Source organism: Rhincodon typus, chromosome 14 (genome assembly GCF_021869965.1).
Source record: "Rhincodon typus isolate 14 chromosome 14, sRhiTyp1.1, whole genome shotgun sequence".
Classification (NCBI taxonomy): domain Eukaryota; kingdom Metazoa; phylum Chordata; class Chondrichthyes; order Orectolobiformes; family Rhincodontidae; genus Rhincodon; species Rhincodon typus.
The window spans coordinates 8,821,716-8,848,962 of record NC_063345.1 but is presented as its reverse complement, the minus strand read 5'-3'; the positions used below and the strand labels follow the sequence as shown (position 1 = coordinate 8,848,962).

At 42.1% G+C, this 27,247-nt stretch overlaps 1 protein-coding gene across 1 annotated transcript in view; it reads right to left on the bottom strand.

The window, feature by feature from the left end:
• The window catches only part of LOC109925026 (AF4/FMR2 family member 2-like), a 138,465-nt gene that overhangs the window by 24,511 nt on the left and 86,707 nt on the right, over positions 1 to 27,247 (bottom strand). Inside the window, exons 3-6 of the mRNA XM_048605261.1 lie at positions 10,491 to 10,653; positions 8,305 to 9,291; positions 5,594 to 5,718; positions 3,856 to 4,072 (exon numbers count right to left, since the gene is read on the bottom strand). Coding sequence (XP_048461218.1) covers positions 3,856 to 4,072; positions 5,594 to 5,718; positions 8,305 to 9,291; positions 10,491 to 10,653 — 1,492 coding nt within the window. The remainder of the gene's footprint in view (positions 1 to 3,855; positions 4,073 to 5,593; positions 5,719 to 8,304; positions 9,292 to 10,490; positions 10,654 to 27,247) is intronic.

Here is a 27,247-nt window from a genome sequence, read left to right as displayed (position 1 = left end):
ACACACTTTCTCAATGTCTGACCGTTGAATGGAGGAAATATTACTCTTCACTCTGTTTGTCTAAGGGCTGTCACTTTAAGAGCCCGATCATGTGACACAATAATGTCCTGATGAAGGGTGTAAACCCGAAATGTTGAATTTCCTGCCCCTCTGATGCTGCCTGACCTGCTGGGTTCCTCCCGCTCCACACTGCATTGACAATGATGACATGATTGGCCAGTTTGAGCAGGCAAACAGCTCTCCCTAACCTTTTGCCTGTAGAATGAACACCTCCATTTTAAAGCTCCTGCTGTTTCAGGCTGCCAACTCCTGATCCTTCTTGGAACTTAACACCAATTCCTAGCCTAATTGAGTCTGTGTCATTCAATGGGCTGTCACATTTATTGCTCTGTTGTGGTAAGTAACTCCCACCCAAAGACAATTTCAGTTTGTCATCAAGTATCCAGCATTCACAGGTCAATACTATGTGAAGCAGTGAAAACACAAGGGAATGACAGAGGTGAGGAAGGGCTGGATAGCTCAGTGAGTTCAGACAGATCTTTATTTGTAAGTGTTACTCATATAATCCTATGAATGATCAGGGTGGGAAATGGTCTGTTTGGTTTGGAATTACAGAGGGTAAAATTTAACACTGGTGGGGGCTCAAAACCTGATGGTGGTGAGGCGCAGTGGGGAAGTATTACATCAAAATGTCATGTGTAGATCATGGCCTTTCTTCTTCAGTGACTTCATGACAAACAAATGTTACTTCAGAGAACCAGGGTAGGCAGAATGTTTAGCAGTGAATCTAAGACAGCACCGTATCTGGCCTGAGAGTTCAAAGACATCACTCTGTATGTGAGCCACAATTAACCAAGTATGGCCAATGTTCAATAGGTACAACACAATCTAGATCTAAGAGGGTATTACAAGGTAAGTGAAGGTTTCTGCAGAGGCAAACTTGCCCAGAGGGCAGGCAAGGCTTCAAGCACTCTCGGAATGACATAGTACAGTAAGATACATAGCTAAGAGCACCTTGATTCAGTTCCTCTCTCTCTTCCTGCCAACCTGTCAAAGATATTAACTTCTGTATTAGAATTATGAAACAATACTGTGTAGACACAGATTAAAATATTCCACTGATGTAGATTTAGTACAACTTTCTATTTTCTTTTAGTCATTGAGTGTCAGTAGCTGAATTGAAAAGGTCAAAAATGGGGAATTTGCATGGCTGCAAGTGAAGAGGGGAGTGGGATATAATTCAACAGCTCTTTGAAAGAGCGAGTACAGGCTTGAGAGACTGAATCCAACCATCACTAATGGCATTACGATTGTTGAATCTCCCACTATGAACATCCTGGGGATTACCGTTGATGAGAAACTGCCTAGACATATAAATACAGTGGCTACAAGAGCAGGTCAGAGGCTGGGAATTCTGCTGTATGTGAACTCCTGATTCCTGAAGGCCTGTCAGCTATCGACAAGGCACAAGTCAGGAGTGTAATAGAACTTTTCTCCACTTGCCTTGAAGGTGCAGCTCCAACAATACTCAAGAAGGATAAAGCAGTCCACTTGACTTTTATCCCATCAAAACAGGTCTCACTAAACGCTGGCTCAGCCAGTGATACCCACACCTGTATGATATATAATTGTCTGGTGTTTCCTTCTATTTAGCTCTGAAGGAGACTGCACCCAGTGTGATCTGTGCTGTATCCCTCAACTCAAGGTCAGTCACACAATTGATCACTTAAATTATACAAATGCTCATTGAAATTGATAGTTATTAAAATGATGTATGAGTTTCAAGCAATGTCAGCAAATAAGAGAAGCACATTTTCACACCACACCTCTTGAACAATTGGGGACAGCACTGAAGGGAGCATATTTCAGTAAAAAAAGAGATAACGCTGCAGTGTAATTTTCCCAATTAGCATTGTCCTTTGAGTGCAGGACTCTGTTGGGATTTGAAGGTTCACTCAATCAACCTTTAAAAGCACATTATACACGCAGTAAAAGTCATTTCATCCTTGAAAGTGCTTTCAGTTTATTGGTGACTTCGACCCATTTATTGCAAAAGAAAACAATCAATGATTCCATTAAAATGGTGAAGATTGGGCTTTCAGGTGTGCATTTGTTCACTGGAATCCCACCATATTATTGTTACATCCATGAACAAACAAATGTTCCTTTGCCAACATTTTCCTTTGCAATTCTAAATATTTTCACCAGAAAATATCACCTCGTGGCAAAAAAAGCAGCAAAATTAAATTACCGCATCAAAAACCCAACAAAATTTTTGGGAAATGTTGAAAAAAAAGAGCATTATACCATCTGAAAATGAACAGCCTTATCTCATCTGTGAAGAGACTGAGCAGGCCAGGGCTATTATGATAATAGCTGAGACTTAACTGAGCTGTTACTATAGCAACAGAATCAATTCAGGTTATGTCCAAGATGCTAGCAGAAACTGTGTAGTGCAGCCTTACTAATAGTGATATGTATGAATAGTTCAAAGGTATAATCTAAATATGAAGGATTCTGTGTGAAGGTGCCACACAATTTACCAGAAACATAGCTATGTTCTCTTTAATCAAATCAGGCTGTGCTTCATGTTAGGCTTTCAAACAGGAAACAGCACCATCATCCCTTTTTATTTTAAGCGTTTCAGCATGAATTTATTCAATGCATAAAAAACATTTATTCCACTTGGTTACGAGTGTGTTAAGCCAGCTACTGGGAGCTGGCCATTTAACAAAATAACACTTGAGTTATACAGAATCTAAAATGAGAAAAAAAAACACAGATGGTTTTAGCTCTAGGCACTTTACTGTTAAATCTTATGCAATGAATTTCTGCATTTATATAGCACCTTTCAGAACAGCTTAAAGCACTTTGAAGCTAATGAAGTACATTCGAGTGGTGTCACTGCTCTGATACAGTAATTGTGCCAATTTGCTCACAGCAAGGCCCTCAGGTAGCAATGTGATAATGGCATGATAACGTGATTGTCAGTGATGCTGGTTGAGGGAAAATTATTGGTCAGAAGACTGGGGAATAATTCTCATCTACTTTTTCAGAATAATGGTACAGAAGCATCCATCCAAGACGACTAACAGAGCCTTGATTTTATTCTTGGTATTATCACTGGACTGATAATCCACAGACCCATCTAATGTTCTGGGGAGCTGGATTCAAATCCTGCCATGGTAGATGATGGACTTTAAATTCAATAACAAAAAAATCTGGAATTAGGAGTCTAATGATAACAGTGACTCCACTGAGAATTGTCGGAAAAACCCATCTGGCTCACTAATATCCTTTAGGGAAGGAAACTGCCATCCTTACCTGGTCTGGCCTACATGTGACTCCAGACCCACATCAATGTGGTTGACTCTTAACTGCCCTCTGGGCAATTAGGGATGGTCAATAAATGCTGCCTGGTCAGTGATGCCCTCATCCCATGAATGAATTTAAAAAGAATGCTGACATTATATCATTACGGTGTGATCTTTCAGCTAGTAGATAAAGCAATATTGTATTTAAAATGACAGAAATGTTCTAAGTTAACAATAAAAAAGCCCAATAAACTATAGATGCTGGAAATCAGAAGTAAAATCAGGAATCACTGGAAAAACATCTCATTCAAAAAAAAAACAGCACCTCTGACAAGACAGGATTCTCTCAATAGTGCACTGGGAGCATACGTTCAGGTCTCTGGGGTGAGACCCAAGGCAGTCCCCTTCAGACAAAGAGATAAGGAAGGGCTGGCCCACAGTGGACATGAACCTGGAGTTTTTTGTTCACACATGGATTTGCTCTGTATTTTTCCACCATTGCTCATCTCCAGGTAAGAAAGAATTAAGAGCAGTAACTCACGATGGGGTTTTTTACATAGGAAGAGGACTTGCTGTCAGCTTTCCGGTGCTTGTACTGTGCGGACGACTGTGAGGCACTGGCTGATATAGTGTTGCCGTTGTTTTCCTGGGTCAGGGGGTTACTCTCGCTGTTCCATCGCTTAGGTTCGGGTTCATCTGGCAAGGGTGACAGTGGAGGTGGGAACTTCCTCTCCCTCTTTGTTAACTGCTTCGATAGCCTACAGAGAAGGAAGACCGAATATGTGAGGGTCTGATAAATATTGGGATAAGTCGTACAAACACAGAATGGTTCATTAGTTCATCAAGAGAAAGAATGAATGTTCGAGGATAAATATTGGGATAAGTTATACAAATACAGAATGTTTCATTAACACAAAAAGCCACTAGACCATCAAGTGAATCCTTTTCCATCTTCTAGGCTCATCTCATTCTTCGATTCACTCCCTGTATCTTTTAATATTCTTCCTGGAGGCAAGGTACTTGTTACAACATTGATTTTGAACAGCCAATATTGAGAGGAATCTTTGCAATGGAAAGACTATAAAAATAATTCAGTCCTCAAATACTTCCCAATTGCACTGACGCAGTTGTAAATGAAAGCAAAATACTGTAGATGCTGGAAATCTAAAATATAAAAACAATAGGACTCTGAAGAAGTCACATACAACTCTTCAACGTTAACTTCAATTCCCAATCATAAAAAAAGCTTAGAAAGTAGAAGCAGGAGGAGACCATTCAGCCCTTCAAGCCTGTGTTCATGGCTGATACCCAACTCAGTCACTGCTCCCAGTTTCTACCCATAACTTTTGATCACTTCAGCTTCAAGAATTACATCCAACTGTATGAAAATGTTCAATGTTTTGACCTCAGCCACATTGAGGCATAGAATACCACAGGCTCAACACTATCTGGATGAAAAAATTTCTCCTCATCTCACTCCCAATTGGCCTACCCCCTACCCTTAGACAAGTGTCCCCCGGGCTCTGGACACCCCAGTCATTGGGAACAGATGTTCTCAGACTTGTCACATTTTCCAGACACTTTCTGCTCCTTATTTAAACTATTTTTTTCTGATCAGAGATGTTGTTACACACCTCTGCAGCAGATGGGACTTGAACCTGGGCCTCCTGGTCCAGGGGAAGGGACACTACCACTGTGCCACAAGAGGGCCCCAAATGACAGAAATGTGGATCACTGTCAGCAGGATTCGAATCTATGAGGGGGTAATCCCAATGGATTTCTAATCCATTGCCTTGGCCCCTCGTGCACAACTGCATTTCCTGTTTTCAGTTCGTTCAGACATAGATTGCTGATGATTTTCATTAATATTTGTCATGAACAGCAATTTTCAATACTATTCCTCAATTTACTACGATTGCTACAAAATCCGATTGGAATATCAAAGTCTTCTCCTGTTCCTCACCTCTCTGTGGCAGCAAATCTCACATTTTCATCACTGCTGTGATAGAGGTTTCTCCTGATTCCTGATTGGGTTGATTAGTGACTATGCTATATGCATAATACCTAATCCTGGCCAAAGACAAACGTCTGTGTCAACACTCTCAAGCCTTTGCATAACTTCAAAGGTCTTTACTATCTCTAAGTATTTTATCGAATGAGATATTATTTAAAATGGGAAAACAAAAACAAATTTCCACAGAATAAAATCCCCTTTACAAGTTACAATGTTAAATTTATTGAAATGAAAGTCAAAAGTGATGAAGTCGGAAGGTACTCACTCTTTGCTGCTCAGAATCTTGTGACTGGAAGGAACAGGGCAGCTGACAGGTATAAGTGTCGGGGCAGTTATCTCCCTTTCTACACGCTGTTTCTTGCTATCGCAGAGAGCTTCTGTATTTTCCACCTGCTAAAGAAAGGCAGTAATTGATTGTGAACGACAGTGAACACAATGTGCAGAGAGATCAGGAGGCGATATTGTCCCGTGTTATGGTGCTGCAAAGGACCGTGGAAATCGATGGATGTTTTTCATGGACCCGATGTGATCTGAAAACTGCACAGTGCATTTTGTTAACTTTAGGCCACCATACCCACATGTGCCAGCACAGAAAGTCTTATAGCAAGGGATCATAAAGGATTCTGTTCTGAGGAAGGGTCACCGGTCCCGAAACGTTAACTCTGATTTTTTCTTCACAAATGCTGCCAGACCTGCTGGGCCTTTCCAGCAACTTCTGTTTTTGTTCCTGATTTACAGCATCGCATTTCTTTTGGCTTTATAAAGGATTCATGTTTGACAGATCACGTGGTTCTAATTCTCTATTCATAGAGTTCCTACAGTGTGGAAGCAGGCCACTCGGCCCATCAATTTCACACCAACCCTCTGAAGAGCATCACACCCAGACCCACTCCCCTACCCTGTCCTTGTAACCCTGCATTTCCCACGGCTAATCTACCCAGCCTGCACATCCCTGGACACTATGGACAACTTAACATGGCCAATCCACCTAGCCTGCACATCTTTGGACTGTGGGAGGAAACTGGAGCACCCGGAGGAAACCCACGCAGACACAAGGAGAACATGAAAACTCCACACAGACAGTCGCCCGAGAGCTGGAAATCGAACCCGGGTGAAGCAGCAGCGCTAACCACTGAGCCAAATGCTGCCCTTTTTTGGTGGGAACCACCGATTACAAGAAATAAGTTTGGATTTTCTGAATACAGCAGGCAGACCAGGTTGGGGAATAAGTCTTGAAACCAACGTAAGGCCTTTCATTAATGGACACCCAAAATTTAACCATCACTTTAAACATTTCATAGGAATTTAACAAGTTTGGGCAGGAGCTGCCTACTGGTTGAATTGATACCTCTTTCTATCTCAGGAAGATCACATTGCCTAGTGTCCTCTGTAGCTTGCTTCAAATTATCTTGCTTGCTCGTTGGCCATAATCTTTACAATTTCTTCTCTTAAAGGTCTCTCTGATAGCCTTTCTAAAGATATATAATTGGAGTTACAGGGATATAGGGATTAGCAGACCAAGACAAACTGGGCAGAAGAAACAGCCCCTACACCAGAACCAAGCTGGCTCACCCTCTGTTGGGTCTCATTTACATTAGACTGTCAAACTGCAAATATCTCCTGCATTGTCACTGGTGAAGAGGCCATGAATTAATGGTCTAATAAAGGAAGACAATGGTGAGTGGAAAAAGTCTTCAGGTCTCCTGAGGAGGCAGGAGGAAAAGAATTCACACACAGAAGTTTTCTTTTTAGGGAGTCCACCTATTTGGAAATAAGAAATAAGTTTGGGCTTTCTGAACACCAGACCAGGCAGACCAGGTTTGGGAGTAAGTCTTGAAACTGACGTAAGGCCGCTCTCTAATAGACACCCAAAACTTAATCATCATATTAAATGTCTTAAAAGAATTTAACAAGTTTGGACAGGAACTGCCTAGAGAAAAAAAACAATCTCAATTATTTCCGCTAAAATAGTGGAAACCTAAATTAGGAGTAAGCTGCTTCTGGGAGACAGAGAAAAAAAATACATTTTTCCATTTCGTTTTCCTGACTGGAAAAATCTCATTTCCACTGCCGAGAATAGACTGGCTGAGATTATTTATGATTATTTAATAACTGTTCACTGGCCGCTGGATATGAACTAGAAGAAGCCATTCGGCCATTTCATCCAGTGCTGTCACTCAATGGATGATCTGCTTCTCAACTCTTTGCTCTGTATCCTTTGTAACTTCTGTCTCTCCAGGTCCCACGTGGGCATCACAGGCAAGGCCAGCATGAAGGGCCATTGAGAAGGTTGTGGGGAGCTGTTTTCTTGAATACCAGTTGAGTGGCCAGTTGGGCTATTTCAGTGAAATTGTTGTGGGTTTGGAGTCACATGTGGGCCTTAGTGGATGGGGAAAGCAGGATGCCATCTCTAAGGGACATCAGTGAATCGGACGGGCTGTTAACACACAGAAGAATGAGGAGTAGGCCCTTCCAGCCTGCTTGCCTTACCAAATGTTTCCTCATCTCTGCTTTTAATAGGTGAGCCCTTACTTTTAAACTATGACCCCCTGGTTCTCACTATTACTGATTCTTTCTTCAAAACAAAAAGCTCCAGATGTTATTTTGTTCAGTGAATTTAACTTCCCCGGATGCTATGTTAAGATTCAAATGCATGGACTTTTCAAATTTCAATTCTAATGCTGTTCTTGTTTCTGTACACCTCCCATGCAGCTGTAACCCCGTATTCCTTACTCTGTCTAAACGCCCTATGATCGATATGTCCTTGTATATTATGATCTGCCTGTACTGCTCGGAAAACAAAACTTTTCACTGCGCTTAGGAACGTGTGACAACAATAAATCAAATCATGTCTTCCAGATAATTACACCAGGTCTCTGATTACTGGTCCATTAACATACTCATTATCTCTACAGTGTTTGAGAATTTTCACTGTCAAATTTCCTTGGGCCTGCCCTTTCGAGAAAGGTCACTAACCTTATGTTTCCGTTTGGTTTTGATGGTGTTTTTGTCCGTCACTGTTGTAGGGGACTGATAGCTGCATTTACTGTTGGACTCTCTGACCTCAGGCTTCACTGGGGTTGTCTCTGCTGGGGTCTGTCCAGGAATCCTGGACAATAGACTGAGATCAAACTTCACCCAAAGTGATTTAATTTCCTCGTAATCTCTCAGGGGCGAAAGAAGTTCATTTTGCGGTAGTGGAAGCGGTGAGAATGAGGGTTCCTCTAAGTCAGTAGTAGGTGCATCAGCGGAAGTGCTACTTGGACAGTTATTGACGCTCCCGCAATCTTTAGGTTGAAGTGAGTTTGTTGTGATGGTAGACCCCGCTGGGATTTTCACTGGCATGTGTTCTTCTTGATCTGTGTGGGAATCCGACGAGTCTGTCTCCACAAACTCTCTCGATTTAGGCACAATCTTACCAGGCACTCTGTGCTTTTTCCTGTCAACAGCAGGCACTGTGCTGGTTCTTGGCTCTTTCCTGGGTCCCGTTTTGTTAATGGCCGTTCTCGGCTTTGCTTTGGGTTGTTCAGCTGTAGCTCCTCGGCTGTCTCTTTCTTTGGGAGTACTGCTGGGGTTATTTGGCTTGGCCCAGCTCTGTTCCTCCAAGCTGGGAGTGCATTCCACTCTCCTGGGCTGCTTCTTACCCGTGGTCTTCCTTGGAGGAGCTGGCTCATTGGGTACAGGGGACTTTTGCTTCACACTTTTCCCTTCGGGGGTTTTCTGTGCAGTCCTTGGTTTAGCTTTCTCCCTGATGGGACTGAGTAAGACCCTATCTTTGGAATCTGGCTGAGGCTGTGATATGGTCTGCTTCCCTTTGATCTCTTTGTCATTCTGTTGATTGCTTTGAGGTTCAGAATCACCAAGTCCATCACAATCGGTTTGGTTGTTGATGATGGTCTTGTTGTGCGAGTGGACTTTGAGCCACTTATCCAATTGCCATTTATTGGTCGATGGTGGTTCAGGCTGGGAGAAGCAAGAGGAAATGTTACTTCATCACATTCTGACAACACATAGTGGCAACAGTCATGACTTCCTGATTCAGAACTTTTAAGTTGGAGGAAAAACTCAACTTTTCACAGAGCAGATATCAGACAGTCACTCAACCATTTCCCAAAGAGTTATACACACCTTCCTGATCCCAACACAGTTGGTTACAAAACTGCCCAATCACCCTCATGTGCTAAACTGCGTTGCACCCACTAAGCTATACCTTAGTCAGGTGGCTCAGTTGGCTGGACAGCTGGTTTGCAATGCAGGGTGACACCAACAGCAAGGGTTCAATTCCCACACCAGCTGAGGTTACCATGAAGAATGTGCTTTCTCAATCTCTCCCCTTGCCTGTGGCATGGTGAACCTCAGGTTAAACCACCACCAGTCATCTGTCTCTCTAATGAGAGAGCAGTCCCATTGTCCTGTAAGATGGTGGTGACTTTACCTTTATTTTAACTGTCCCCTCAAATAATTTTCCCTGTTCAGGAAAATATCTTGTTCCAGGTCTACTGGCGGCACTCAAATCTAACCCTTCAAACTCAGAGCTTTCAAGACATTTCCACACATGAGGCATTGTCTGTGTTAACAGGAATCAAGTGTCTATCTGAATAGTCTTTAAAACACGATCTCTCTTGAGATGTGGGCACTGCTGACAAGACCGGAATTTATTTTTCCATGTCTAATTGTCCTCCTGAACGAGGTGATCAACCTTTTTCTTGAACTGTTACTGTCCATTAGCTGAAGGGTCACCCACCGGGCAGTTAGGAAGGGATTTCCAGGATTTTGACAAAGCCACAGTGAAGGGATGGTTATGTGTGACCTGGAACAGAACTCTGTGGTCTCATAGCAATGCTGCTCTTTACTATCTAAATGGCAGAGGCAATGAAAACAAAATAAAAAGCAGGACGCGTTCATTTCCATATGAAGCTGACTAATTAGATGGGAGAGTTATCAGACTGGTGAATGGATTCTCTAGCCTTAAATAACATTGATCTCACTTAGCGCACACCCTGTGCAATGTAACCTGTATGCCTCTGTCTGAGTCTTGTTGATCTGTACATCCTTTGCTTACTATGATCGGCCTGTACAACTCATAAACAAAACTTTTCACTGTATTTCGGCACACCTGACTATAAATCAATCAATCAATCAATCACCAATCAGTTGTGTACCTCTGGTGTGGCACTGCGGGAGTGTTCGTTGCACTCACTGTCACTGGAGCTGCTTTCGCTGTCTGAGTCAGATTCCGAGCTGCTCCCAGACTCACTGGAGCTGCTGCATCCACCGCTGGAATGGCCGGAGCCTGAAACGTGGGAATTCTGCAAAGTGATGCTGCTAAAAGAAAGAAAAGGAGAGTTAGCCCAGCCATTTCCGAAACTGAGCAAGATTTGTGTTTGATGATCCTGCTAATAGGAAAAATTGGGTCAATTGAAAGCTTTGGGCATGATTGGGTGTAGCATCAGAGGTGCGGGTCATGGGTGAACATTTGTTTGATGTTAGGGGTGAAGGATGATGGGATAAATGGTCAGGAGAGACCACTTTGGAACACCAACTCCTCAGCATTTAAGAAAGCTTTGCATCCTCCAATCACATGTCCTCACACTAACATCACCGACTCTCTTTAAAACATACTGCAGCTGTGATGAGATTATTATAGAAACATATATACATTTACATATATAGTCACTTTTTGAAGATTTTGAATTTTGACCTCATGGCTATGGGTGTTGGTCTATTTTTATAAAGGGCTTTAAAACTAAGTAGGTTCATTTTACAGGAACTATGATTTTAAACTAGAATTCATCTTCAGGAGTGTTAATGGAAATTTGTTTATGACAGGAGAGAGAAAATATGAAAGATACAAGTTGGTTTTGTTCAGAATAATCAAGAATTGATTTTAGCTTACAAAAACCCAGAGGCTGGAAAGCTTTTGGGAAGACCGGTGAAGTCATGTACAAGCACAGCCTATCCTAGAAAAAGGAGAGCTGTTAAGGAAACAAATTACATCAGCAGAAGAGTTCGGTTACTGCAACATCCAAACCAGGAGTGTTTGGTTAGAAACCTTTATTATTGGTTATTCAAAGCTGAGGAAATCTAAGATCTCAATTGTGTGAGATTTTTTAAGAAAATTGCAGGGTTACAGGGATAGAGTATGGGGGTGGGTTTGGGTGGGATGTTCTTCGGAGGGTCAGTGTGACCTGACAGGCTGAATGGCCTCCTTCCATACTGTAGGGATTCCATGCAAAGGCATTGCACGAAACTGGAACTAAGAAGAGGCAGTTCAGTCAAACCTGTACATTTGGTAGGGGAGGGAAATTTCTCTAATTTTTTTATCCAATAACTGTAAAGTGATGATGTGGAGTTGGTAAGTTTTTGTTTTGTCATCTATTTTGAACCTATTCAAACTTTGTTATATTTAGATTGTTTAATTTCATTTATTTTGTTTTTTACTTCCTTTGTGCAATGAACTTCTATCTTATTGTTAAAATCAAACTCACAGCCTTGTGTGCTTATGTTTCAGTGAAGATTCACCACGTTAAATTAAAACAAATATGATCTATCAAGCCATATTTCATTTTGGGACCAACACAGAAAACACTGGAAAAACTCAGCAGGTCTGGAAGCATCAGTGGAGACAGAAACAGAGTTGATGTTTTGAGTCCGATATTTCTGTTCATTGCTGAAGAACCACCAAACTGGACTTGGAATGTTAACTTTGTTTCTCTCTCCACAGATGCTGTCAGACCTGCAGAGTTTCTCCAGCAATCTTTGTGTTTCACTTATCTAGAATCTGCAGTATTTTGCTTACATTTGGATGTTTCGTTCTGAGATCTAACTTGTACAGCAGTAACATCAGCTGGGATCATAACACATACCTGAAATAACTCCACAGAAGCCAGTCACCAAGATACCCTTTATTTACACGTGGAGGGTCCTTGACACTGATCCAGCTCCCTCAGAGCCAGCTCACAGAGTGAACAGAACCCCTGACATTCCTGCTTATATCTTTCTTTTATTTAACCTATTTATCCTAATCAACTTGTTCAGAGGTGCCATTATACATCTCTAAAGCAGGTGGGACTTGAACCCACATCTCTTGGTCCAGGGGTAGGCACACTCTTCAACACTGCACCACAAGAGGGCATTCCTGTTTATATCTGTCAGCCAGGACTCCCTGATTGGACCAGGATAACAGCCCCAATCAGGGAAGTCAGATTATATGAGATCCACTTGGCTGACCTCGTTACAATAACAATGTAAAATACTTTGACAATCACCATAAATAGAATGAAATTCTGTCTTTTTTTGGCCTTTCGATTTTATTCAAAATTTTATTGTTTTACATAACACCAGCAAAGAAATGTGAAGCTTAACCTCTGTTGGTGCTCAAATTTCATTATGGCTTTGGTGCTGTCTAGAAATTCAACATTTCATCTTTAAGTATCAGTTGAGCTCTCTTCACTTAAGTAGTTTAATGATACTGTTCTGGAAATGCCATGGACTGTTCATTCCTTACTTCAATAACTGACACTCTTTTATCCAAACCATTCACAAAGAGTACACATTTTTATTTTCGGTAATATCTACAGAAAAAGATAGAATGGACTGAACCAGCGCAAAAACTGAGGGACACACGGTGGGAATTTAAACATCAGTTTTATTTTTCTTATTGCTTTATGGCATGCAGGCATCACTGATAAGGGTGACTTTTTATTCCTGACTCCCATTATGCCTTTGAGAAGGGGGTGGGTGAGCCTTCTGCATGAATATAATGCAATGCTTTTGAGGCTATTTCAGGTAGTAGTACTTAATCAGTTCACCATGGCTACACATGTTCATACAGACCAGATTAGATGAGGACAACAGATTTCCATCCCTAAAAAATGTTCATAAAGCCAATGGGTTTTTCATAACATCCTTGTTATTTCACTATTACTGATATTAGTTCTTTTCTTATTGCAAATTCGATAAAATGTATTTTATTGAAATTAATTCTCCACCTTCTACAATGGTATTTGAACTTATGGTATCCTCATCATTAGTCCATACTGCGAAGGATTTGATTTGATTTATTATTGTCACATGTACCTAGGTAGAGTGAAAGTTTTTGCGTGCAGTACAGGCAGATCATATGATACAAAGCGCATGGGTTATAGAACGGAGTGAGGAATACAATGTTATGGCTGCAGTGAAGGTGCACAAAGAGCGAGGTCAGCATTAAATTTCAAATTTGGGAGGTCCATTCAAAAGTTTAATAACAGCGGGGAAGAAGCTGTTCTTGAACCCGTTGGTGCATGTGTTTTGTATTTCCTGCCTGAAGGAAGAGGTTAGGGTGGAGAGGTGGCAAGATTGAGGAACTTGACAGCTCAAAAAGCAAAAAAGGTCAAGGTAAGATTCAGGAAACTGAAGACAGACAGAGCACTTGAAGAATGCAAAAATAGCAGGAAAGAACTCAAACAAGGAATTACAAGGGCTAAAAGGGCCGCAAAATGTCTTTGGCAAACAGGATTAAAGAAAATCCCAATGCGTTTTATCCATAAGGAGCAAGAGGGTAGTGAGGAAAAGGATAGTGCCACTCAAGGGCAAAGGAGGGAATTTATGGGTGGAGTGAGAGGAAGTCAATGAGGTCCTTAACGAATATTCTACATCAGTGATCACAATGGAGAATGACATGGTGAATGGTTAGTGTCAGGAGGGTTATATTGTTATTCTAGGACATGTCAATATAAAAATGGGGGAGGTATTGGGTGCTGGAAAAGCATTAAAGTAGACAAGACCCCAGCACCTGATGGGACCTATCCGAGAATGCTGAGGGAGGCAGGTGTGGAAATTTCAGGGGCCTTGTACAAAATCTTTGTGTCCTCTTTGGTCACAGAAGAGGGGACCCAGAGGGTTGGAAAATAGCCAACATTGTTTAAAAAGGGCATTGTTTAAAATCTGGGAAATTACGGGTCAACGAGCCTTACACAGCGGTCAGGAAATTATTCGGGAAATTTAAGTTTTTGTGTATTTCAGATCTCCAGCACCTGCAGTTCTCTGTTGTATTTCCCCAGAAAATTACCCGGATCTCTGGATTAATAGTCTAGCAATAGTACCACTTGGCCATTGCCTTCCACTACAATCTGAAATGATTTAGTGTAGATCTTTAAAATACATTTTCAATGATATGAAATTGTATTGTCCAGAGGTGAAGAGCTGGAAACTTTGATTAAAAATTCTTACCTCTATGCTAAACCTATTTTGAGCTGTATTAATAAAACTACATCAAGTTATCATACTGAAATACATTACAAATCACAACTTAATGGACAGAGAAGAATGCAGGAAGTGATTCTGTTTTGTTGCATCAACTGATTGTACTGTCTTATGGAAGATTTTACATTTGTGATTATGCAAATAAATGTTAGCACAGAAGTGAAGCCTAACACAAGCAATGCAATTTCAAGCACATTTTTAGGCCAATTTTTCAATTGTGGCCAAAGTAGAAATGTTGCTCCTATCATTTTCTGCTAGTGCTGTGTAGATCAGAGAGGCTGATAGTTTTCAAATGCTTCACGAGCTACAGAACTCACAGTCGTTCAGACTGCTAATGACGTGGATCAGGAACAATTATATGCAACAACAGAGAACAGTGAAATCAGGGTCAGTTCGAATTACTGATTAGGCCCAAGACGTATTAAATTCTCGCTGATTTATTTTTAAGATTTTTATTCTATCTGGCATCAGTCCCTAGCCAGATGTGCAATGACCTCTGACTATTACACTCTCCAGCCCTAAGCAAATGTTTCTTCTGAACGGTTACAGTCACTGAGATGAGATTTTTTTTCACCAGAGACACCTAAAGGGGCGATCCATAACATCCATGTTTTCTGTGCAACCACTCCAGCATAAGCATGCTGTTATTAAATGATCTTCAACACATCATTTACTATAATCGTGTGATAAATTGCCTTGAAGAATAATTTCTGCACTTTCAGAGATCATAATGTGCAATGACTTGCCTTAAAAATCATTAAACGTCTTAATATATTAAATTATTGCTTTCACACACTGTAATTGTGTAAAATCAACTGTTATGGCTATGCTATAATGTCATGATATTCCTCAGAGGGGTAAGATTCGTCAGCTAAATCAAACGTATCGTCGTGAAATTACGACCAATTAAATTTAGTGAAACCAATTAAAGTGGTCAGGATTTATTTGATCGATCACTCTGGTTTGAAATCGTGCTAATTCACTTAAGACCTTTCTCCTTTCTCTGAGCTAGTGGTAGAACGAATCCATAATCACTGCACTCCACAGAAACCCAGCATTGTCACAGAACCTGGAAGCAAAACATTTGTCAAAGTCATCGCTGGGTGGGCCGCAGTGGGTGTGGGGGGCTGGCTGAAATCAGTTACTATGCAGGTTCTGAGGGTCTCTGGGATTAACGCTTGCATGCTCTGTAACTGGATCCTGTCACCTCACTCATTTTCAAACATATTACGCTGACTCTGTGCTCAGAGATCTGCCAGAAATGAAAAGACATATTTTGTACTCATGTCTTGTTGTTCATGACTTCAGATCATCACAAAATATTTCCTGGCCAATGAGGAAATTTCTTATTTGTTTGTGGGCATTCCTGGCTAGAACAGTTTGTAGTGCCCATCCCTAACTGCCCTGGAGATGGTATGGGGGGAACTGCTTTCTTGAATCACTGCGGCCCTTGAGGTGTGGGGTCATTCAGTGAGTTTAGGGAGGGGGCCCCAGTGACAGTGAAGGGATGGTGTTATGTTTCCAACTCTGGATGGTGAATGGCTTCGAGGTACTGTTCCCATGCCCAGGTCACAGATTTGGAACGTGCTTCTCTTTAAGGGGGGAGTCTTGGTGAGTGAATGCAGTGCATCTTGAAGATGGCACATATTGTTGACATTGTGAGCCAGTGGAGGAAGGATTCAAGTGGGCCTGGATGGTGTTAAGCTTCTTGAGTGTTGTTGGAGCTGCACTCATCCAGACAATTGGGCAGTATTCCATTACGCTCCTAACTTGTGCCTTGTGAATGGTGGGCAGGTGTTGGGGAGTCAGAATGCCAGTTTCTCGTTGCTGTATCCCTAGCCTCTGACCGGCTCTGGTAATTATATGGCTAGGCAAGTTCAGTTTCTGGTCAGTGGTGCTCCCAGGATGTTGCTAGTGGGGAATTCAGCGATTGTAATGTAAAGAGAATACACGCAGCTTCTCACTCACTGGAGATGGTTATTACAAGTACAAATGTTTATAAACTGTTTTGCTATAAGAACATCTGCAGACCACTTGTACATAGTAAATTTGCAGATGTTTTTGACTGATATTTTTTTTCAAGGATGACTTGCCTTGCCTTCCATGAAATAGTGCTGTGAAACCTTTGCTTTCATTTGAAGGGGCAAACAGAGCTTTGATTTAATGTCCCCAAATACCTTGCTGTCTTCCAGGATCTAAAATGAATCTCACAACTGAGTGAAATAAATGAAATAACAAGGTGTAGAGCTGGATGAACACAGCAGGCCAAGCAGCATCAGAGGAGCAGGAAGGCTGACGTTTCGGGCCTAGAGCCTTCTTTTGATTGCTTGACCCATCTCATGAGATTGGTTATGTTTTTATGAAGGTACGTTTAAATTCTCTCACTGATACTGCCTTTGGTGAGCTTATAGAAAATGCTATGCTTTGAATGCCTTTATAAACAGACCTACATTTATATAGCACCTTTAAGGATGCCAAAATGCTTTACAGCCAATCAGGCAATGTATAAAGCATGGAAGAAAATTTTGCATACAGCAAGGTCCCACAAATAGCAATATCTTTTTTTTTTAGTTGTTGAGTGTTAGCAAGGACACTAGGGATAGCTCCTCTGCTTTTCCTTGGAATAGTGCCTTGGGATCTTTTATGTACAGCCAAGAAGCCGGACAGGGCTTTTGTGCGACAAGGAGCACAAACAGTTAGCCTTGGCATACAACAAAGAGTTAGGAAGCCAGATGAAAGGCTGACCTTCATTACAAGAGGATTGGAGTTAAAGGAGAGAAAAGTCTCTCTACAGGACTTATATAGGGCTTTAGTAACACCACACCTGAAATAATGACCGCGATTTTGATGTCCATTTTAAAACAAGGATGTACCTGTATTGGGGACAGCATAGCAAAGATTGATCCTTGAGAGATGGTCAGTTAGCTCAGTTGGCTGGACAGTTGGTTTGCATTGCAAAGTGACCGCAACAATATAGGTTCAATTCCTGCCCTGGCTGAGGTTACTATGAGGGACTCTCCCTCTGAGTCTCTCCCCTGTATGGTGACCATCAGGTTAAACTACCACCAGTCATCTCTCTTGAAAAAGTGAGAAACCTTATGGTCTGGTAGGACTATGCTGACCTTGCTTTAACCTTTTACTGCAATGAGGGAGTGAAGGACCATAGCTCAGCAATGTAGCACTCCCTCTCTGGCAATTGTTGCGCAGTGTCCATTCATCCTTTGTCGTAGCATCTGCACGGTTTCGCTAATATACCATGCCTTGGGCATCCTTGCCTGCAGCGTATGAGGTGGACAACGTTGGCCGAGTCACATCAGTATCTGCCGTGTACGTGGTGGGTGGTGTTCCCACATGTGATGGTAGTGTCCATGTAGATGATCTGACCTGTCTTGCAGAGTGTACCATGGCAGCGTTGTGTGCTGTTGTAGTTATGTTGTCCTGAAAGCTGGGTAGTTTGCTGCAAATGATGGTCTGTTTAAGGTTTGGCAATTGTTTGAAAGCGAGAAGTGGAGGTGTGGGGAAGATCTGGGCGAGGTGCTCATCTTCATCGATATTGTGTTGAAGGCTGTGAAGAACATGGTGCAGTCTCTCCGCTCTGGGGAAGGGCTGGGCAACCTAGGGTACTCTATCGGTTTTATCTCGTGTCTGTCTTCTGAGGAGGACGTTGCAGTTTTTCGCTGTGGCACTTTGGAACTGGTGATCGATGAGTGAGCATCGTATCCCGTTCTTATGAGAACCTTCAAAACTTTCAGGTGTCTGTCACGTTCCACTTCATCTGAGCAGATCCTGTTCATGCACAGGGCTTGTGTAGGGGGTGGCTTTTTTAATATGTTTAGGATGGAAGCTAGAGAAGTGCAGCATTGTGACGTTATCCGTGGGCTTGCTGTAGAGTGAGGTACTGAGGTGTCCATCCCTGATAGAGATGTGTGTGTCCAAAAATGAGACTGATTCTGAAGACTGGTCCATGGTAAGTCTGATGGTGGGATGAAACTTGGTGATATTGCTACGTAGTCAGTTCTGTGATTCCTCGCCATGAGTCCAAAGGAAGAAAATGTCATCAATGTATCTCATTAATAGAGTTGGTCGAAAGTCCTGTGCAGCAAAGAAGTCTTGCTCAAACTTGTGCCTGAAAATGTTGGCGTATTGGGGTGCATATTTGGTCCCCATGGCTGTTCCATGCATCTGGATGAAGAACTGGTTGTCGAAGGTAAAGACGTTGTACTTGAGGATGAAGCGGATGAGTTGTAGGATAGTATCTGGAAATTGGCAATTGTTGGTTTTGAGTACTGAGGCGATGCCTTTGGTGTGGGGGGATCCTGGTGTAGAATGCTGAACCGTTGATTGTGAAGAGGAATGTTCCTGGTTCAACTGGTCCATGGGTGTTGAATTTCTGTAAGAAATCTGTAGTGTAGCGATAGAAGCTGGGGGGTTCCTTATAGAATGGGTTTCAAGTTGCTCTCGACATAGGCAGAGAGGTTCTCACACAGGGTCCCATTGCCTGATACAATGGGACATCTAGGTGTGCTGGCTTTGTGTATCGCCGGAAGGCAGTAGAAGTCTCCTACACAAGGAGTCTGCAGGGTGAAAGTGCATAGGATACTCTGAAGGTCTGAATCAAAAGTCTTGATCAGTCTGTTGAGTGTGTTCTTTGGTTGGATCAGCAGGTAGTTTTCTGTAGTGTCCCTGGTTGTTCAGGTGTCTGTATACTTCTTTGCAGTAGTCTGTTCGATTCTGTATGATGTTGGCCCTGCCTTTGTCTACTGGTTTGATGACAATGTTGTGATTGGTTTTGAGAGCTACAGGTGACACCACCATACTGCTCTGTAACTGTAAAATCTTCCTTACTGTCCTGTTTTGATAGCATCACCTTGATAAATTATTATAATCTCTCTACCACATCTAGTTTGTACAGTTTTGAATTCAGCATGCAATTCCACTCATTTAGTTTGTCTCCAGCACCATCTTATTTTTTTTTTGTAATTATGTCTCTGCCTCACAATCAGATTATAGGTCATCCCTTCTCTGGTTATTCAGCTGTTGACACTTTTACTCACCGTCCAACACTCTTGATCACCTGCAGAGGCTTATCATCTGACACTTCACTCACACCAGTTGCATGATCTTTTGATCTCTCTGCCCTTCATCTCTCTGCCTATAAACTCTGTATCTGTGCGCTCTGCTCTCTCACTGCACCTGACAAAGGGACTGCGCTCCGAAAGCTTGTGTGATTTCCAATAATCCTGTTGAACCTAAAGTAGTTTAAACACTGGTTGGTTCTACAACATATTGCACTAGGAAAACTGAAAGAACTGCGGATGCTGTAAATCAGGAACAAAAACAAAGTTACTGGAAAAACTCAGCAGGTCTGGCAGCATGTTTGAAGGAAAAAACAGAGTTAACGTTTCGGGTCCAGTGACCCTTCCTGTATGCATATTGCACTGTCATGTGCCCTACAAGGCTAGGAAACATAAACTCAGAAGTACACAATATTTTGAAAAAAGAAACATGCAGTATGTTAAAGAAAGAGACTCTCGCTCGTAACAAAGATATTACAAGGTGAACAGTTGGCTCCTCTTCCAGTTGACCTTCGATAATTTGATGGCTCCAATTTATACCAAGATTAAAGTCCCTACAACAAATATGTTGCCTTTGTTAGGACAACACAGTCATTTAATGTTTAATGTCCTGTCCAATATTATAACTACTATTAGGGGGCCTTTAAACTTCTCCGAACAGAATTTTCTGACTTTGAGCCTCTTAATTTCCAACAATGCTGATTCTACTTCCTGACTGTCAGAGCCCAGATGTTTTCTCATTGTCCGCTTTGTAATATCTTTGTTACAAGTGCCGAGTCTCTTTCTTTAATGTGCTGCTTGTTCCTTTTTTCAATATATCGTGTACTTCTGAGTTTGTGTTTCCTAGCCTTGGACAATGTGTAACCATATCTCCGTAACTGTGATTAGATCTAAAGCATTTATCTCTATTTATGGCAACAGTTCATCTTCCTTATCGTGAATGGCATGCACATTCAGATAAAGTGATTTCAAATTGATTTTTTTTAACCATTGTCTTCTGCATAGATCCTACTCTCAAGCACTGTTAGTCACATGCACACTAAGTCCCTTCCAGAACAACTCAACTTGTCTGTACCCACATCAATATACTCTTCTATGACCTTAACTTTTATGTGTGGATTTCTAAATCTCTCTTCACCTGAATCCTACTTCCGGTCTGTTACCTTAAAGCCATTTCCCCTACTCTGACCAAACCTAATGGTGTATTGTGATGTTTGTATGCTCTGTCCCTTCATATTATACTCCAGCTACAATTATCCCGCACCATTCCCTGCACTATTGTCATTTCTCTGTAACTTCGCAAATGTCTCCCTCTCCCCCACCACCATCATGCCCCATCCCCATTTAGTTTGTAGCCCTCTCTATTGCTCAGGCTATACATTCAACTGAAAACCGTACCAAAAGGACAGCTCCCCCTTTCCCCAGTAATGGTGCCTCATGAATTGAAACCCATTTCACCCACACCAAACTTTGAGCCACCCATTCAGTCAGATGGAGGCAACGGCCGAGTGGTGTCATCACTAGACAATTAATCGAGAGACCCAGGCAACGTTCTGGGGACGAGGATTCAAATCCCGCCATGGCAGATGGTGGAATTTGAATTCAATAATAATCTGGAATTAAGAGTCTAATGATGAACGTGACACCATTGTCAGGGGAGAAACCCCATCTGGTTCACTGGGATGAAATCTGACCTACATATGACTCCAGATCCACAGCAATGTGGTTGACTCTTAACTGCCCTCTGGGCAATTGGGGATGGCCAGTAAACGCTGGTCCAGCTCGTGATGTCCTCATCTATGAACGATTAAAAAATAAATTCAGCTCCTTGAACTGATATAATCTGTGCCAATTTGCTTGTGATTCAGCTAATAAACCAGGTATTATTACCTTTGCAGCTCTGTTTTCTAATTTATTCCTCAACAGTTCAAACTCAGCAAAGCTTCTTTCTTAATTCCAACTATATTACTGGTACTGTCATGGACTTCTTCCCCTTCCACTCTAAGCATCTCTCCAGACCCAGGGAGATGTCCTTAACCCTGATTATAGACCAGGTAAGACACCCTTTGGGTTGAGTGGTCTTGGGTGCTGACAATGGCATGTATTCCTCTCCTACAACTACATTGCTTTTCACTCCCTTCACTTGAAAGGCCTCTGGTAACACAGTGTCAGTTTGCTCATCTTCCTTACAGTCTCTGTTCTTGACCACACAAGCTGCAGGAGCCTCAATCTTGTTAGACACCTACGGAGTGAGAATGCTCTATTGCCATCTTCTGTATCCCCAATACCTTCTTCACTTTAGTTACACCCTCCTGTCCCTGACCAATGACCAAAGCAGAAACATCTAGCGCCTAAAACGTGTGAGTGCCTCCTGCACAATGTTTCTGTGGAAGATTCCCCCTCCCTCTTGCATCTGAAGCTCTAATTACAGCTCATCAACTCAGAGCTGAAATTCCTTGAGCTGCACAAACTTACTGCAGATGTAGTTGCCATGGAACACACTGGTGTCCATTGGTTCCCACACGCTACAGTTGCAATACATCACCATTCACCTAGAATCTGTAGTTACATTAAATAGGTTAACTGGTTAAGATATAAACTGAATGCAATGCTGATATCTCCTCAGTATTTATTCCTCAGCAGTTATTTAAATTTACTCATGCTTAGAGGGGTGGCATTTATTCATGATTCTTTCAAGGCTATAACACATACTTAAGTATTCTGCACCTATGTACCCTGTACCTAAGATGTTACAAACGGTTCACTGTGCTCATTTGAGTGCATGTGACAATAAAGGCTAATTCAATTCAATTAAAATTGTAAAACTTGCCAAACAATCACTTACCTGCTCATCAAATGAATGCCTTTGAAAACTCAGAAAAAATGGCATAAAAAAAGCACTTCTGACCCCCTCTGTGTCAAATTCCCACATGCACCAAATTCCCAAGTTAGCACTTGCATGCACTCTGTTGTTTCCATTCTGTGCTCCCTCACTAATTTTGAGGCAGCCCAGGCTTGGCAGTTTGATGGAAAACTGTCAATGCAACTCCGAGGTCTGCATTGCACACAAAGGTCTGCACAGTGACCCTTAACTGAAACACCATGCACCAGAGGTGCGGGGAAAGCTTTCACTGTTGCACAACCAGAATGCCTACACAGAACATATGCATTCAGTCAAAGAACAGCTGGTCCTTAATTCTACCCGTGAATAGGCCCACGTAACTGCATTAATTTATTATCCTTGAGGAAGCGATAGGAAAAGAAAATTATCGCAAAGGAAAAACAAGCTATCCTTGTGGCTTTACTGATCTATTAGTGCCTGATCAAAACGGAGACAGAGGGTGGCCTTACTAAGCTGTGTGCTTGAAAAATAAATTTAAACAACTTGAATTAGTTGAAAACAATCTGCACAAAGGCGCGAGTGATGGTGCAATGCCCTGGGAGCTGGACAAACAGCATCAGACACAGCTTGGTTGATTGACGAGTACGAGGTGGTAATGAGCAGGGCTGGGAATTGAATTCAAGAGTGAAGGCAGGGTCAGAACCTAACACTAAAGACTGTTCCATGGAATTTCTGAAACCTTATTTGAACGTAGCATCATTAGCAGTGCTCTCTTTCTCATGTCACAGGCCCAAATTCCCAGCAGCATCTGCTCGTCTTGGATCATTGACCATCGTTAGGTTTATCCTTCTGTCACAGGAGCCCGCTGTTACGGACTCCAGTCTGAATTCCTTTTTTTTCATCTGTCAAAGTACTCGCCTCACAGTCTGGCTGCTAATGGCTCAGAACAGGAGTCAGAACTGGCATTCTCTCCATCTCCAAATGGAGATTTTCCAACACTGCAAGGATTTAATATTAGGGAACTAATCTGCATGATATTACACGGGACTAGAAGTATGTGATTTCCATTAAAACTACCATCAGCAGCTGCATTTCACTGGCTGTATCTTGAAGGCTAAACATTTAGAGGTTGCGTGTGTAAGATTTTCCAGTATCTACACTTTTATGACAGGTATAAAGACATTTCCATTAAAAAAGCAGGTAAAACAATTGATGTGGGATATGTAAGACCTGGATGTTAGAGGTGTCACAACCTGGTCAGTGGGCAAGAACAAGAATCTGGCATGAGGGGGTGGTGCTGCTGCCTGTGGGAATGCCCACCATCAGTCAAGTGCCAAGGGGTGGGATGATGATACACAATCAGGGTCAATATTCAAGGCAACCTCATGAGGTACTAGAATGTAGGTCCTGACCTACAGGTGGGCCGAAGGGCCTGTTCCTGTGCTGTACTGAAAACAAAATAAGGAGTCTTAAAATAAAACACCAGAAGCCCCACATGGGAATATAGAAACAGGCATATTTCATGTCAAATGACTGAGAAACTCAGATTTTTGTTTTTAGCATAACCAATTATAAACAGGAGTGGGCCATTCTGCCTAGTGAGCCTCCTCAATCATGATAATACATAGATGATTTACACTTATCAATCTCATTCAGTCATTTTTATTCAATACATTCAATGGTCCTACAAACATCCCTAGTGCAGTAAGTTATAAATTCCCATTGGGAGGTGGTCGGTGTAATTATAAATTGATAAGGTAGCAAAAAAAAACAAAATAAGTGAAAAACAATTATGATTTATTTTCAACAGGCATGGCTATTCCAATACTTCGCAATTCATCAATGTAAAGAATGAAGTTTGATGAGTTTTGGGCCGGTTTGAAGTGAGCATTCAGAATGGTGCCCGCTCTGGTGACATTCAGTCAATGTTGTGGAGATTAAGTCAGATAATCCATGAAAATACTTGGAGGAATTGCAGTGCGGAATAATCTGCATGCATTGCTTCTGATGCAGGCAAACCATTAACAAAACAAATTTTGCAAAGGTCATGGGACCAGAAAGCCATGGCAGTCAATGCCAGCATTGAAGACCCAAGGACCTGGTTGCAGTGCCGTGAAGAGTATAAGGACCGCACATGAGTTGTCAAGCTCAGTGAACCTATCCTGAAATGCCACATTGTACCAACAGCATCACTAGCCTAATATTCTGCTCAATAGCCCACACCCCCATCACTAATTTATCAATGACTGCCCATACTGGAGGACTGGAGGTTTTCTAATGTGGTGCCACTATTTAAGAACGTTGGTAAGGAAAAGCCAGGGAACTATAGACCGGTGAGCCTGACATCAGTGGTGGGCAAATTGTTGGAGGGAATCCTCAGGGACAGAATTTACATGTATTTGGAAAGGCAAAGACTGATTAGGGATAGTCAACATGACTTTGTGCAAGGGAAATCATGCCTCACAATTAGATTGAGCTTTTTGAAGAAGTAACAAAGAGGATTGATGAGGGCAGAGCAGTGGACGTGATCTATATGGACTTCAGTAAAGCATTCGACACGGTTCCTCATGGTAGACTGGTGAGCAAGGTCAGATTACATGGAATACAGGGAGAAGAAGCTTGAACTGGCTCGAAGGTAGGAGACTAAGGGTGGTGGTGGAGGGTTGTTTTTCAGACTGGAGGCCTGTGACCAGAGATTTTGCCACAAGGATTGGTGCTGGGCCCACTGCTTAGCGTCATTTTTATAAATGATTTGGACGTGGGCATGGAAGGTATGGTTAGTAAATTTGCAGATGACACCAAAATTGGTGGTGTAGTGAACAGCGAAGAGGCTTACCTCAGAGTGCAATAGGACTTGATCAGGTGGGCCAACGGGCTGAGGAGTGGCAGATGGAGTTTAATTTAGATAAATATGAGGTGCTGCATTTTGGAAAGGCAAATCAGGATAGGACTTACACACTTATACCTGGGAAGTGTTGCTAAACAAAGAGGCCTTGGAGCGCAGGTTCATAGTTCCTTGAAAGTGGAGTCGCAGGTAGACAGAATAGTGAAGAAGGCATTTGCTATGCTTGCCTTTATTGGTTAGTGCATTGAGTATAGGGGTTGGGAGGTCATGTTGTGGCTGTACAGGACATTGGTTAGGCCACTTTTGGAATACTGTGTTCAATTCTTGTGTCTCTGCTGTAGGAGGGATGTTGAGAAACTTTAAAGGGTTCAGAAAAGATTTACCAGGATGTTGCCAGGGTTGGAGGGTTTGAGTTATAGGGAGAGGCTGAATAGACTGGGGCTATTTTCCCCAGAGCATGGGAGGTTGAAGGGTGTTCTTATAGAGGTTTATAAAATCATGAGAGGCATGGATAGAGTGAATAGCCAAAGTCTTTTCCCCAGGGTGGAGGAGTCCAAAACTAGATTACATAGGTTTAAGATGAGACGAGAAAAATTTAAGAGGGTCCTTAGGGGCAACATTTCTATGCAGAGGGTGGTGCATGTATGGAATGAGCTGCCAGAGGGAAGTGGTGGGGTCAGGTACTATTACAACATTTAAAAGGCATCTAGATGATTGTATGAATAGGAAGGAGTAAGAGGGATATGGGCCAAATGCTGGAAAACTGGTCTAGATTAATTTAGGATATCTGGTCAGCATGGATGCGTTGGACCAAAGGGTCTGTTTCCATGCCGTACAGTTCTATCACACTATGACTGCTATCAGTCAGGACAAACATTCATACACTCCACTGTACCTACACATACTTCACACTTCAACAGGACTCACACCCATGTCTTATGCCGTACAGTCATACAGCACGGACACAGACCCTTCGATGCAACTTGATCATACTGTCAACGTATCCTGAAACAAACTAGTTCCATTCGCCTGCATTTGGTCCATATCCCCCTAAACCTTTCCTGTCTATGTGCCTGTCCAAACATTTTTTATATGTTGTATTTGCACCTACCCAGCCATTTCCTCTGGCAGCTCATTCCATGTACACACCACCCTCTGTACTCAGACAGGATCGCCAATGAAGTTAGACTGGTGGTTGTGTGGGGAGGGGGAATGAGAAACAAGAAAGTGATGATCATCCTGATTGGATTATACTGTAGGCCCCCCAATAGTCGGTGGGAAATTGAGTGACAAATATGTACAGAGATCTCAGATATCTGTGAAAATAATAAGAGTTGTAATGGTAGGGGATTTTAACTTTCGAAACATAGACTGGGATGGCCATAGGGTAAAGGGCTTATTCAATATGTTATTATTCAATATGTAGACGTACCTACTAGAGAAGGAATAAAACTCGGCCTTCTCTTGGGAAATCCAGCAGGGCAAGTGACTAAGATGTTAGTGGGGCAACACTATTGGATCAGTGATTATAATTGTATTAGTTTTAAAATACATTTGGAAAATGACAGATTTGATCTGAAAATTAAAGTTCGAAATTGGACTAAGGCCAATTTTGGTGGTATGAGACAGGTACATTCAGAAGTTGATTGGGGGAGGCAGTTCACAATGAAAGGACATCTGGTAATAGGGAGGCTTTCAAAAATGAAACAGTGAGAGTTCAATGACAGTATGTTCCTCTTAGTGTAAAGGGCAGGGCTAGTAGGTGTAGGGAACGCTGATGATGAGAGATATTGACGGTCTGGTCAGGAAAAAGGAGGCACATGTCAGGTATGACACCGCAAACACACTGGATCACACTCATTGAGATACTACTCTCTCCTGGTCCCTCTTCTCGGACAGGGTGACACATAA